This window comes from Lolium perenne, chromosome 3 (assembly GCF_019359855.2).
Source record: "Lolium perenne isolate Kyuss_39 chromosome 3, Kyuss_2.0, whole genome shotgun sequence".
Classification (NCBI taxonomy): domain Eukaryota; kingdom Viridiplantae; phylum Streptophyta; class Magnoliopsida; order Poales; family Poaceae; genus Lolium; species Lolium perenne.
Window position 1 is genome coordinate 59792745 of NC_067246.2, and position 14203 is coordinate 59806947.

Consider the following 14203-nt stretch of genomic DNA (forward strand, 5'->3'; position numbering starts at 1 on the left):
GCGGAGATCCTATATTGGACGGTCCCGGATCGGAGGCGGTGTTTTCATCTTCGGGTTCCTGCTGATCCAGCTGTGCCACGGTTGCGAGAACCTGCATGGGCTGGGCGGACTCAACCTCGGGTTGTTCACCGTATCTGTATTCCTTTATCTTCCGATCGAACTCTTCGGTGTCCATGGAATCCCCGGATATTGGGCTTAGGTTGCCGAGGATTGATTCCTCAGGGTTTCCGGCACCCTCTGGACCCGGAGCGTCGCTTTCTCCGACAGCCTCCTGCTGATCCGGAGCGATAGCGTTTTCCGGCGCCTCATCCTGCACGGGGCCAGCTCCGACTTCTTGAGGGGCGGCTCCGGCGGTATGGGCTATGAAGTGCACGAAGTGACACCTTTGCTTCTCTAACACCTGGGAGACCCAGGCGGATCTGCATTGGTCTTCCACCGTTATTTCCTGCTCAGGGGCGGATTGGGTGGGTTTTGATTTTTCCAGATCTAAGGCGGAATCTTCCTTAGGAAATTCCTGCGACTCAGATCGGATCGTCGCGACTGCGTCCTGCTCAGCGGCGGTCGCGTCAGCGCTACTTACCAGTGGGTTTCCGTCGGAATCGACGGTTTCCCCGATGAAGATGTGTATGCCGCCGATTGGGACGATGGAGAGCTTGACGGGGTTAGTCTTAGCCGGAATCCAGCACTCATCCGGAGGGACGATCGGAAGATTTCCGGCGTAAAGAACACGCCCCACCGCGATCGTGTCGTCGTAGCTTCCCATGGCGGAACCCTCCCGGTTCCGGCCTCCAAACGCCGCAGGCCCCACGGTGGGCGCCAACTGTCGTTGCCTGTTCAACGGTACCTCGGAGGAGGGATCCTCACGAGGGGGAAAAGAAGTAGGGGCCATAGGGCGGAGTGCACTCGGGACGGTGGTACGCGATTTACCCAGCTTCGGAACACCTGCACGAGGACAGGGCCTACTGCTGCTTGTCTGGAATTATCTGGGCGCTTTTGCGATGTTACAATGAGTTGTGGTCGTGCCTCTAGGGCTCCCAGGATCCGGCTTATAAAGACGCACAGATCTAGGGATTACATGGAGAGTCCTAGCCGGAATACAAGTTGCCTATCTACGGTACCATGTCTTGCCGTGTACGTCAAGGATCCACCTTCCTCTAAATACGTGCCGGATCCGAATACTTCATGGGCTGTCACGGATCCGACCTTCCTCGTAGGTCGGTTAAGATCCGGCTTCCTGTTCCTGGGCTGAACTTCATCCTTCAGGATCTACAGCAACTGGGCCGCCCGATGGGCCACATGCCTCACCACCAACTATGGGCCACCCGGGCTTGCCGGATCTAGGCCATGCCGTTGATATACCCATAAAGTATACCCACAACAGGTGGGGTAGCTGGCGGCCACCTCGCCGCCCGGAGCTCGTCGCGTTTCTCCCGTGCAGTCTTTGTTGACCTCCTCCCCTGCAGCCACGGAGCTGGCGTCTTCGACATGGCATCAATGTCCATAAGGACGCCGGAGGAGACGCGCTCGAGGAGGCCGAGCTCGTGTGCTCCCTTCTGTGCCGTCCCAACGCGTCTCTGCGGGAGTTGCTGCTAGCGGTTCAGGGTGCTGGGCGCGACGGTTGGTGCTGCTACTTTGGGCGCACGGGGGTTGCTACCGGTGGAGGCCGGCGTTGCTACCTTAGGCGTCCGTCGTTGCTACTGGCGAAGGGCGGATATTCTACCTTAGGCCTTCGGTGTTGCTACCAGCGGAGGGCGGCTTTTGCTACCGGTGGATGCCAGCTTTGCTACATTAGGCATCAGATATTGCTACTGACGGTTCCAGGCGTTGCTACAATTGCACATATATGTTTGTTCCAGTGTCTCCGATGAGTTCTCGAGCATGTTTGTTTTTTGCTACATTAGCATAACTTTTTTGTTACAGATCTCCGGCGAGGTCTCCGGCGAGCTCAGACTTTTTCTTTTATTTCATAGACGAACTGTTTTTTGCTACATGCAGTTGCTGCCGAGATATGTATTTTGCTGCCGAAGGTGTTCTTTTACTGCATATCGTACATGACGTCGATCCGACGTTTGGGAACCGGGGCTGGGGAATCAGATCCCGAGAAACGTCCAGCACTGTCCAAAAATTTAACCGTCGGAAAATCCGACGTCGTTAAAAAATGAAGGGAGCAGCGGTGAAATTGGTGCACAGGAGCCAAGAGAGTACACTTCATGTTGTCGCAATGCGATTAGTAAATCTTTTATTTGGTCAACCGGACTGTATCCTACGCTGACATTGGCATCGTGCAGCTTGACTCGGACTGTGCTCTTCGATCTTCCCGCCGTCCGCCCGTCCTCGCCTCAGAGCTCTGCCGCGGCGGAAGGCAGCGCCGTCGAGTTCTCGTGTAACCTCTTTCTCGACAGCTCCGAGACGTAGCTGATCAAATCCGTCAGGTCGGAGTGCGACGACCCGCCTTCTACCATGGCCGCCCTCGCCTCGGCGGCGATCTCCTTGGCCTTGGTCCTTCTCACCGCCGCCTCCGGCTCATCGCCCATAAGCTCGGCAATCGCCTTCTCCACGTCGCCGCTCGTTACCTGAACCCCCTCGGTCTCCTTGGGGAGGTACATGGCGGGGATCTTGACGCCGGACCTGACGCCGACGCCGAGCACGTCCACGAGCAGCATCTCGCTGCAGAACTGGTCGGCGATGGTGGGCCAAGTCAGCGCCGGCACGCCGAGGGAGAGAGCCTCCAGCGTGCCGTTCCAGCCGCAGTGCGTGAGGAAGCCGCCCACCGCCTGGTGCGAGAGGATGGTCACCTGCGGCGCCCACCCCCGCACGAGGAGGCCCCTGTCCTGGACGCGCGCCTCAAACCCCTCGTCGTCGAGCAGAGCCCTGACGGCAGCGTCTGTCTTGGCCTCCTTGATGGCCCAGACGAACGGCCGCCTGGACGCCTCGAGGCCCTGCGCGAGCTCGGCAAGCTGCTTCGCCGACAGCTGGGTGATGCTGCCGAAGCTGACGTACAGCACCGACGCCGGCGGCCGGGCGTCGAGCCACGAGACGATGTGCCCGGCGTCGACGTCCGCGGGTTTGCCGCGGCCGGCCTTGGAGTCCGCGTCGTCGACCATGCCGCTCGAGGCGCAGGTGGGCCCGACTGCCCACGTCGTCTTACTGAGCGCCGCCGCGTACGCGTCGAGGAAGGTGCCCTCGATGCCGCGAAACGTGTTGAAGAGCAGGCCGTCGGCGGTGGCCTCGGCGTCGAGCACGTCTTGCTGCTCCTTCTCGACGCCGGGGTACTGGAAGAAGCCCCGGATCGTGGCCTTGCACCCGACGGCGTGCACCGGGAAGCCCGGCACCTCGAACGGCTCCATCTCGTCGACGCGATCGTAATCGTACACGCCGTGCGCGGTCAGGCAGTGCACGGCGAGCTGGAAGTAAGCCGACGGGAAGTGCATCACGAGCCTGGGGATGTCGAGACGGTCGCAGACCGGCGCCGTCCACGGGCTGGACCCGTCGGAGACGAGGCACACGGGCCGGCGAGGAAGCGTGCGGATGTACTCCTCCAGCGGCCCGGCCAGGTCCCAGATGGCGTGGAAGAACTTGATGAACATGCCCGGTTCGTGCCCTATCATCTGGTCGATGGCCTCCATACCCTCCGGCAGGCCGTGCCGCGGGCCGGGGAGCGGGAGCTCGACGAGCTCGATGGGGAGGCCCGCCGTCCTGGCGCCATCGACGGTGGCCCTGTTGCGCGCGGCGTTGACGGGCGTGGTGACGATGGTCACCCGCGGGCCGCGCGCGGCGATGAGGCGCGCCACGTCCACCATGGGGATGATATGACCCTGCGCCGCCAGCGGCACCAGCACGAAGTGCAGTTCCGACGACGTCGCCAACGATCGGGGGGCACGGCAGCTCGACCCGATTTCTCTCGCTCCTCTGGCTCACTAATCACTTCCAGTGCAGCTGTGGCGGCGGCGACTGGTCCTATGTATCGGTATCGGTAGGCAGCTAATCAGACAAATGGGTTAGTCGGTCAATATATGTGCTGCGTGACGTCCGTGGTGACGTGGCGTTGAGGATTGTGGAGGTAGTTAACACTAAATGATAGGAGCGTGGAGGCTACTCCATGCGCGCATGGATCTGTATCTGGCCATATCTCTGGGGAAGACTTAGGTAGGATGAAATTTTAGATGGGATCTATTTGAATTTTTTTTGAAAAGACAAAACATGTTTAAATTATCTGGAAAAAAATGACAACACAGATGTGTGTTACATATGCAAAGGTCAAAAATTTGCAGCTTCAAATTCGACATACACTTAGAAAGATAAATTTGGATGTAAATAGTGTGAAATCCTATTGAACCAGATCTATCACTATTCATAGTTGATTTTTTTTTCTCCAAGTGTAGATCAAATTATGAGCTGAATTTGTTTGGAGTTGTAAACACAACCATAGGAATGTTATATATTATTTTCAGTATTTTTGCATTTTTAAAATATGTTTTGTGTGGATTGATCCTGATGCCACTGCCTATCCTATACAAGTCTCTTCCCCGTATCTCTCGGGGACGGCAAGCGACAATGAGGTGATAGCATTTGGTAAGGGCATCTCCAGCGGGCCGGCACAAGCTGGACGTTCAAATTGACCACATGCGTTCGGCGCAAGCTGGACGTTCAAATTGACCGCATGCGTCCGTTGGTGTCGATCTGCAGACACCATACTGGCCGTGGTGATCGTTTGCGTCGGGTATCCCAACGGTGCAGACGCATTTTTTCCCGCTGACACAGTCAAGCTCGGTAATGACGGTTTAACATCCCGTCGAGGACTGCCGCCGGCGACTACCGGTTCTCGTGCGAGGGTGGTGGTTCCCGTGCGTGGCAACCAGATTGTCATGTTTCGCTCGCGCCGTTTCCCACCCGTCGTGGCTATATATGGTGGACGTCGGCAGACGAGACCAGCACACCTCAAACTAAACCCTAGCCTTCATCCATGGACGGGCAACTAGAGATTAGCACGGATCAAAATAAATATATGTCAATTATCATTTTACCTAAATTAAATAATAACACTAAAATTTGGGTTATCACATACTCCCCACCTTATAAGAATTTCGTCCTCGAAATTCAACAAATAAATAAGCATCAAGGTTAGTCAATCAATGTTAGTCAGAAACCTATCTAAAAATCGACCCATTTTTGCCTGTGTATCCTAAACCTAGAGCTCTTATACCACTTTAACTGTCACGCCTCGAGACAGGACCTGGAAGAATGACGACCGCCATCACAGTGGATATTGACAAGCTCATCTATTCAATTTACACATTTCTTTTACATTTAAGATAGAATATTATGTTGAATGTAGATGGGCTGCAGCCCAGTAAGGCAGCCCATGTAGTCTACAATTCATGAAATCTCAAGGCCCATCACGTTGGTAGCTTGGGACAGCCTTGGGGGACAAAGTTTAGTCCCACATTGCTAGTTGGGAGATAGTTGGAGTTGTATATAAGGGTTTCTATTCTAGTCTTTCCAAGTGAGTGAGAATAGAAGGAGCCCTCCCGCACTCCTCCTCCGCCAGCCCCGCCTCGGCTCGTCTCGTCACGCACGCACGTCGCGTTTCGTGACTCGAATTTGAGTTCAAGACACACTCAAGGAAGCCTAAATTTTTACTTGGTGCACCAACTGAGTTGGGTACGTGTCGACCTGCATGTGCATGCTCGCCGCGTGTCCCTCGCTTCCTACGCGTGGCAACGCGGTTAGTTCAGCACTCCTCCCAGGCTATACAAGGAGACATATCAGATCTGGAGTCTACAGCTCTCAGAACTCTCTAGTCGTCTCTCTCACGAAGTTTCTTTTGCTGCGCTACTCTCTAGTCTTCCCCATCCCGCCGACTGCGTGCACAGCCGTCCGGGAGAGCAGACCTCCGAAACTCCGTCCGTTGAGATCCTGCACCGGGAGATGGGAGATAAGGTTTTTGGGGAACGTCTCGGCGCGACGGCTCGCTGTTGTTCGTGCTTGTCGGTTCGACTGCTTCATCGACAGATCCGACTACACCATGGGAGACATCAACAATTCCCATGGTGGTGGTGCTGCTGCTGGTGCGACCTTCCCGGTCGCGATGTACGTGTTTTTTCTCTCCTACCTTGCATTGTTACTTGTTCCATGTTCAGATCTGATGCATGTGCTTAGTCTGATGTGTGTGGTTAAGTATACTTGTAAATCTGTTATGTTGTTTTCGGTAATTAATCTCACACGGAAATTTCCTAATAATCTAACAATCCAAAAACCTTATATGCTTAGTCAATTTTCACCATCTGGTTTTGTTGCTGCGCTTAAATCGAGCCTGTTTATGGGTTCTCATTTCAAGAGATGGCAGAATAAGACCCTCTTGTGGATCACTTCTATGGGCGTGCACCGAGTTGCGGAAGGTATTCCCAAAGGTTCGCTTACTCCTGAAGAGGATAAAGCGTTCGGGGATGCCACCGTAATCTTTGTGGATGCCGTCCTAAGTGTGCTTGGAGACAAGTTGGTTGATGCTTATCTACACATCCGAAATGGGAAGGAACTGTGGGATGCACTAGATGCTAAGTTTGGTCCTGTCGATGCCGGAGGTGAACTGTATGCAATGGAGCAGTTCATTGACTACAGAATGGTTGAGAACCGATCTGTAGTAGAACAGGCTCATGAGATACAGATCATGGCAAAGGAACTTGAGCTCCTCAAGTGTGTGCTACCGGACAAGCTTGTCGCGGGATGCATTGTCGCTAAGCTTCCCCGTTCGTGGAGGAACTTTGCCACTTCTCTGAAACATCAGAGGCATGAGTTCTCTGTTGAGAATATCATGGGCTCTCTGGATGTTGAGGAGAAGGCGAGGGCAAAAGACAAACACACTGGAGGAACCGAGGGACGTTATGCTGCCAATATGGTGCAGAAAAATGCCCACAAGTTCAAGGGAAAGAATAAGGGAGTCTCCCAGACTACCAACTTCAAGAAGAAGGGGAAAACAGAGAAGAAAGATCATTTCTGGGTGTGTGGCGTGACAGGCCATTGGGCTAATCGCTGTCCACAACGCAAAGGAAAGAAAGGTCAGGCTAGACAAAACTCAAATTCTGTCAACATGGTCATTGGCAACACCGGTGAAGGAACTACAGGGTATGATAATATATTACCTACCGTTTTTTCGGTGTTTCAGCCCACAGAATGGTGGGTTGATACAGGTGCTAATGTTCATGTGTGTGCTGACATCTCCATGTTTACCTCTTATCAGGCCTGAGGTTCCTCGGTAATGATAGGGAATGGGTTACATGCTACTGTTCGTGGTGTTGGCACGGTAGATCTGAAGTTTACTTCGGGAAAGATCGTGCAACTGAAGAACGTGTTGCATGTCCCTTCTATCAAGAAGAATTTTGTTAGTGGATCCCGTCTTATGAAAGATGGGTTTAAGTTGGTGTTTGTGTCCAATAAAGTTGTACAGTCTTAGTATGGTACTTTTGTTGGAAAGGGCTATGAATGTGAGGGAATGTTTCGCTTCTCTCTAGAAGACTTCTGTGATAATGTTGTGAACCATGTAAGCACTAGTGTTAATGAAACTAATGTTTGGAATTCACGACTTTGTCATGTTAATTTCGGTTGTATGACGCGGCTTGCTGATATGAGTTTAATTCCGAAATTCACCTTTGTCAAAGGCTCTAAGTGCCATTCTTGTGTGCAAACAAAGCAGCTTCGCAAGCCTCACAAGCCTACGAAGGAAAGAAACTTGGTACCACTAGAGCTCATACATTCAGATCTATGTGAGATGAATAGTGAGTTGACAAGAGGTGGAAAAAAATATTTCATGACTTTGATTGATGATTCCACTAGGTACTGTTATGTGTATCTCCTGAAAACTAAAGATGAGGCTCTTGATTTCTTTAAAATCTATAAGGCTGAAGTTGAGAACCAACTTGAAAGAAAGATAAAAAGGGTTCGGTCTGATCGTGGTGGAGAGTACTTTTCTAATGAGTTCAATTTATTCTATGCGGAACATGGTATAATACATGATAGGACGCCTCCCAATTCCCCACAATCCAATGGGATTGCGGAAAGGAAAAACCGCACTCTAACAGACTTGGTTAACGCCATGTTAGATGTTTCGGGTTTATCCAAGGAATGGTGGGGGGAGGCTATATTGACTTCGTCTCATGTCCTAAACCGTGTTCCAACCAAGAATAAAGAGATTACCCTTTATGAGGAATGGGAAAAGAAAATATCAACACTCTCCTAAATACGAACTTGGGGCTGTTTGGCTAAAGTGAATTTTCCAATCACCAAGAAGCGAAAGCTTGGACCAAAAACCGTGGATTGTGTCTTTCTTGGCTATGCTGCCCATAGCATTTCTTATAGATTTCTTGTGGTGAAATCTGGAGTGGACGACATGAATGTTGGCACCATCTTTGAGTCAAGAGATGCTACATTCTTTGAGGATATATTTCCTATAAGAGATATGCATGGCATGTCTAGTTGGGAATCTGATCCAATACATGAAACTCCTATGTAGTCTGATGAGGAATCTGATGATGAGAGTTCATATTCTGATGAAGATGACAATGAAGCTCCCACAAGGAGTAAGAGACAAAGGATTGCAAAGTCTTTTGGTAATTATTTCATTGTGTATCTTGTGGATGATACTCCACTACCATTTCAGAAGCTCTCGCATCTCCTAATGCAGACTACTGGAAGGAAGCGGTTCAAAGCGAGATGGATTCCATCTTGGCTAATGGAACGTGGGAGTTAACTGAGCCTCCTTATGGGTGCAAACCTGTAGGATGTAAATGTGTATTTAAGAAGAAGCTTCGAGCTGATGGTGACATAGGCATCCCCAATGGGCCTGCCGAAGATGGTACCCGGGGTTTACTGAAGGCCCACGACCCGAAGGATAAGAAGAATCGGAAGCCCAAGTTGCTAGTTAAGGAAAGCTAGAGTTGTATTAGGAGAGAACACTTGTAATATTGCGGGATGAGTTGGAAACCCTCCCGGACTCTGTAACTTGTGTATCACGAATCCCTCGGCTCCACCTCCTATATAAGGGGGAGCCGAGGGACAAAGAAAGCATCGATTCATTGTCTCACAAACCCTAGTTTTCATATCGTCGAGTACTTTTCGGCTGAAACCTTCGAGATCTACTTGCCCTCTACTTCTAACTAAAACCCTAGTCTACAACCCGTAGGCATTGACAAGTTAATCCCTTGTCAGATGGTACTATTGAGAAGTACAAAGCTCGGCTTGTAGCCAAAGGCTATACCCAAAAGGAAGGCTAAGATTTCTTTGATACCTACTCACCCGTGGCGAGATTGACTACCATTCGAGTACTACTGTCATTGGCTACCTCACACGGTCTTCTCGTTCATCAAATGGACGTTAAGACGGCTTCCCTAAATGGAGAGTTGGACGAGGAAATTTACATGGAACAGCCTGATGGTTTCGTACTAGAAGGTCAAGAAAGAAAGGTGTGTAAATTAAAGAAATCTTTGTATGGTCTCAAACAAGCACCCAAACAATGGCATGAGAAGTTTGAAAGAATTTTGACATCTGTGGGCTTTGTTGTTAATGAAGCCGACAAATTGTGTACTACCGCCATGGTGGGGGTGAGGGAGTTGTCCTATGCTTGTATGTGGATGACATACTAATTTTTGGGACAAGTCACAAAGTGATTGAGGAGGTAAAAACCTTCTTATCTCAGTGTTTCGAGATGAGAGATCTTGGAGAAGCTGATGTTATATTGAACATCAAGTTATTGAGAGATGGGAATAATGGAATTACACTTGTGCAATCTCATTATGTTGAGAAGGTGTTGAGCAGATTTGGTTATGCTGATTGCAAATCTTCTCTCACACCTTATGATCCTAGTGTCTTGCTTCGAAAGAATGAAAAGGCAACTAAAGATCAATTAAGTTACTCTCAAATCATTGGTTCACTCATGTATTTAGCTTGCGCTACGAGGCCTGATATCTCGTTTGCTGTATGCAAACTTAGCCAGTTTGTGGCCAACCCGGGAGATGATCATTGGCATGCTCTTGAGAGAGTGATGCGCTATCTAAAGGGAACCATGAGTTATGGAATTCATTATACCGGGTATCCAAGAGGACATGAAGGGTATAGCGATTCCAATTGGATTTCAGATGCTAAGATGATGGCCTCAAGTGGATATGTTTTCACTCTTGGTGGTGGAGCTGTTTCCTGGAAGTGTTGCAAGCAGACCATCTTAACAAGGTCAACTATGGAAGCAGAACTCACAGCATTAGATACAACCGCTGTTGAAACAGAATGGCTTCGTGAGCTCTTGATGGACTTGCCTATGGTTGAAAAAACCAATACCGGCCATCCTCATGAACTGTGATAATCAAACTGTGATTATCAAAGTGAAAAGTTCTAAGGATAATATGAAAGTTCCAAACATATCAAGAGGAGATTGAAGTCTGTCAGAAAACTGAAGAACTCCGGAGTGATAGCATTGGATTATGTCCAAAGTGTTAAAAATCCGGCAGATCCTTTCACAAAAGGACTATCAAGAAATATGATAGACCTTGCATCGAGGGAGATGGGTTTGAGACCCACTTGAGTTGCCGAGGGGGTAACCCAACCTATGTGATCAGAAATTCCGTGAACTAGGACCTGGGAAAACAAACCGGAGTAACTGAGTAGAGAGAAAATTTAATACTCCCACTCCGCTGCATATGCAATTCTCTCATAGTTACTGTAAGGCAGGTTCACAATGTCTTAATGTGTTCTGAGCAGCTCTTGATGAGCGAAGACGCTGTCCTACAGGGCGATCTTTGAAGAACACACCTATACGAGTGACACTACTGGTCATAGTGTGGGAGATTTGGGTGAATCTCTAGTAAGCTCATGAAGGGCCGAGGAGTATGACTTATAAGCTCCACCCGAGGGGAAGGCTATGGTAGCCTAGTACCATGCCGACATTGATTAAAACTTGCTGCACAAAGACTGACAATTCAAGGCATAGTCCAGTGCTCAGTTGTAGTCAAGCCTAGCTCCTTGTCTAGGTGGAAGTTCAACTTAACAGCCTCCACTGAAGTGCAGGTATATTAAACAGTGAATGGAACTAATGTGTCATCTGATGTGCATATGAGATCTGGTGGGGGATTGTTGAATGTAGATGGGATGCAGCCCAGTAAGGCAACCCATGTAGTCTACAATTTCTAAAATCTCAAGGCCCATCACGTTGGCAGCTTGGGATAGCCTTGGGGGACAAAGTTTAGTCCCACACTGCTAGTTGGGAGAGAGTTGGAGTGGTATATAAGCGATGTTGTTCTAGTCCTTCCAAGTGAGTGAGAATAGAAGGAGCCCTCGCACACTCCTCCTCCTCCGCTCGCCCCGCCTCGGCTCGGCTCGTCTCGTCACCCACGCACGTCGCGTTTCGTGACTCGAGTTTGAGTTCGAGACACACTCAAGGAAGCCTAAATTTTTGCTTGGTGCACCAACTGAGTTGGGTACATGTCGACCTGCATGTGCATGCTCGCTGCGTGTCCCTGGCTTCCTACGCGTGGCAACGCGGTCAGGTCAGCTCTCCTCCCAGGCTGTACAAGGGGACATATCAGATCTGGAGTCTACAGCTCTCAGAACTCTCTACTCCGTCTCTCTCATGAAGTTCCTTTTTCTGTGCTACTCTCTAGTCTTCCCCATCCTAGCGACTGCGTGCACAGTCGTCCGGGAGAGCAGGCCTCTGAAACTCCGTCTGTTGAGATCCTGCACCGGGAGATGGACGATAAGGTTTTTGGGGAGCATGCGCGACTGCTCGCTGTTGTTCGTGCTGTTCTTTGCCTGTTCGACTGCTTCATTGACAGATTCGACTACACCATGGGCGACATCAACAATTCCCATGGTGGTGGTGCTGCTGGTGCGACCTTCCTGATCGCGATATACGTTCTTTTTCTCTCCTACCTTGCACTGTTACTTGTACCATGTTCAGATCTGATGCATGTGCTTAGTGTGATGTGTGTGGTTAAGTATGCTTGTGCATCTGTTAAGTTGTTTTCAGTAATTAATCTCACACGGAAATTGCCTAATAATCTAACATATTATATTCTCTAAGTTGCTTCCCACCCTGCCGGTTCAGCCTAATTCTTCGAATGATCTCGTTTTCCTCATGTTCGTACGTTAGCATCTAAAAGGAAAATAGAGGAAGCAAGGGTGAGTATGATAAAATTATACTCAGCAAGTAGACACATCGAAAAAGAAAAGATTAGCATCATATCCAGCTAAGCCCCGCTCCTCTGAAACCTAAACACATAGCATCCCAGCAGCTCTTTCTCTCGCTCGTTCTCACTCCCTTTTTGTTGGTCGATTGGTGGACGATGTGGCGTGTCTCACAGGTAACTCTGGGTATTTAGGGTGTGTTTGGTAGCCCGGGCCAACCGAGAATAATTATCTCCTCTCATACATGATGAACCTAACCAAGCTAAATTGAGATGAGATGTTGTTTGGTAGCACATGTATTAGAAGAGATGAGAAGAGATGAGATGAGATGTTGTTTGGTAGCACTTGTATGAGATGAGATGGTTAGGATACCACCACAATTGATTTTAGCACTAATTTAATATTTGAACAAAGTTGAGACTATATCTAAATATAAAATACACACTTTACAAAATACACAATAATTTAATTAGGGCAAGTTTTACAAACAGGACCAGTTTTTTCATAAAGGACCTTCAACAGAATGAAAAAAATCAATCAGGTCCGCTCATGAGGAGACCCTGCCGGAGTGCCGGTGGAGACCTTGCCGGCGTTCTGGCCGCGATGGGAGGATGCCCTGGCGGCGGCGGGAGATGGTCTGGCAGCGGCGCGAGCATTCGTGGCCTAGAGGCGCGGTGGTCAGGGCCTGGCCGGGGTGCTCTGGCGGCGGCGCGAGTTCGCCCTGGCGGCGGCACGATCACTACTGGTCATAGTGTGGGAGATTTGGGTGAATCTCTAGTAAGCTCATGAAGGGCCGAGGAGTATGACTTATAAGCTCCACCCGAGGGGAAGGCTATGGTAGCCTAGTACCGTGCCGACATTGATTAAAACTTGCTGCACAAGGACTGACAATTCAAGGCATAGTCCATTGCTCAGTTGTAGTCAAGCGTAGCTCCTTGTCTAGGTGGAAGTTCAACTTAACAGTCTCCACTGAAGTGCAGGTATATTAAACAGTGAATGGAACTAATGTGTCATCTGATGTGCATATGAGATCTGGTGGGGGATTGTTGAATGTAGATGGGATGCAGCCCAGTAAGGCAACCCATGTAGTCTACAATTTCTAAAATCTCAAGGCCCATCACGTTGGCAGCTTGGGACAGCCTTGGGGGACAAAGTTTAGTCCCACACTGCTAGTTGGGAGAGAGTTGGAGTGGTATATAAGGGATGTTGTTCTAGTCCTTCCAAGTGAGTGAGAATAGAAGGAGCCCTCGCACACTCCTCCTCCTCCGCCCGCCCCGCCTCGGCTCGGCTCGTCTCGTCACGCACGCACGCACGTCGCGTTTCGTGACTCGAGTTTGAGTTCGAGACACACTCAAGGAAGCCTAAATTTTTGCTTGGTGCGCCAACTGAGTTGGGTACGTGTCGACCTGCATGTGCATGCTCGCTGCGTGTCCCTGGCTTCCTACGCGTGGCAACGCGGTCAGGTCGGCTCTCCTTCCAGGCTGTACAAGGGGACATATCAGATCTGGAGTCTACAGCTCTCAGAACTCTCTACTCCGTCTCTCTCATGAAGTTCCTTTTGCTGCGCTACTCTCTAGTCTTCCCCATCCCGGCGACTGCGTGCACAGTCGTCCGGGAGAGCAGGCCTCTGAAACTCCGTATGTTGAGATCCTGCACCGGGAGATGGACGATAAGGTTTTTGGGGAGCATCTCGGCGCGACTGCTCGCTGTTGTTAGTGCTTTTCTTCGCCTGTTCGACTGCTTCATTGACAGATTCGACTACACCATGGGCGACATCAACAATTCCCATGGTGGTGGTGCTGCTGGTGCGACCTTCCTGATCGCGATATACGTTCTTTTTCTCTCCTACCTTGTACTGTTACTTGTTCCATGTTCAGATCTGATGCATGTGCGTAGTGTGATGTGTGTGGTTAAGTATACTTGTGCATCTGTTAAGTTGTTTTCAGTAATTAATCTCACACGGAAATTGCCTAATAATCTAACATATTATATTCTCTAAGTTGCTTCCCACCCTGCCGGTTCAGCCTAATTCTTCGAA

General features: G+C 50.0%; 1 protein-coding gene across 1 annotated transcript; it reads right to left on the minus strand.

Annotated features, from left to right (window-relative positions):
• Window positions 1–2151: 2151 nt before the first annotated feature.
• Window positions 2152–3986, minus strand: LOC127341134 (UDP-glycosyltransferase 1-like). Its single transcript, XM_051366905.2, has one exon. The coding sequence runs from the start codon at window positions 3798–3800 to the stop codon at window positions 2340–2342; it is 1461 nt and encodes a 486-aa protein (XP_051222865.2). The 5' UTR covers window positions 3801–3986; the 3' UTR covers window positions 2152–2339.
• Window positions 3987–14203: the final 10217 nt, after the last annotated feature.

Coding starts and splice junctions, on each gene's coding strand:
- LOC127341134 (XM_051366905.2), bottom strand. CDS start 3,800: ATGGTGGACGTGGCGCGCCTCATCGCCGCGCGCGGCCCGCGGGTGACC.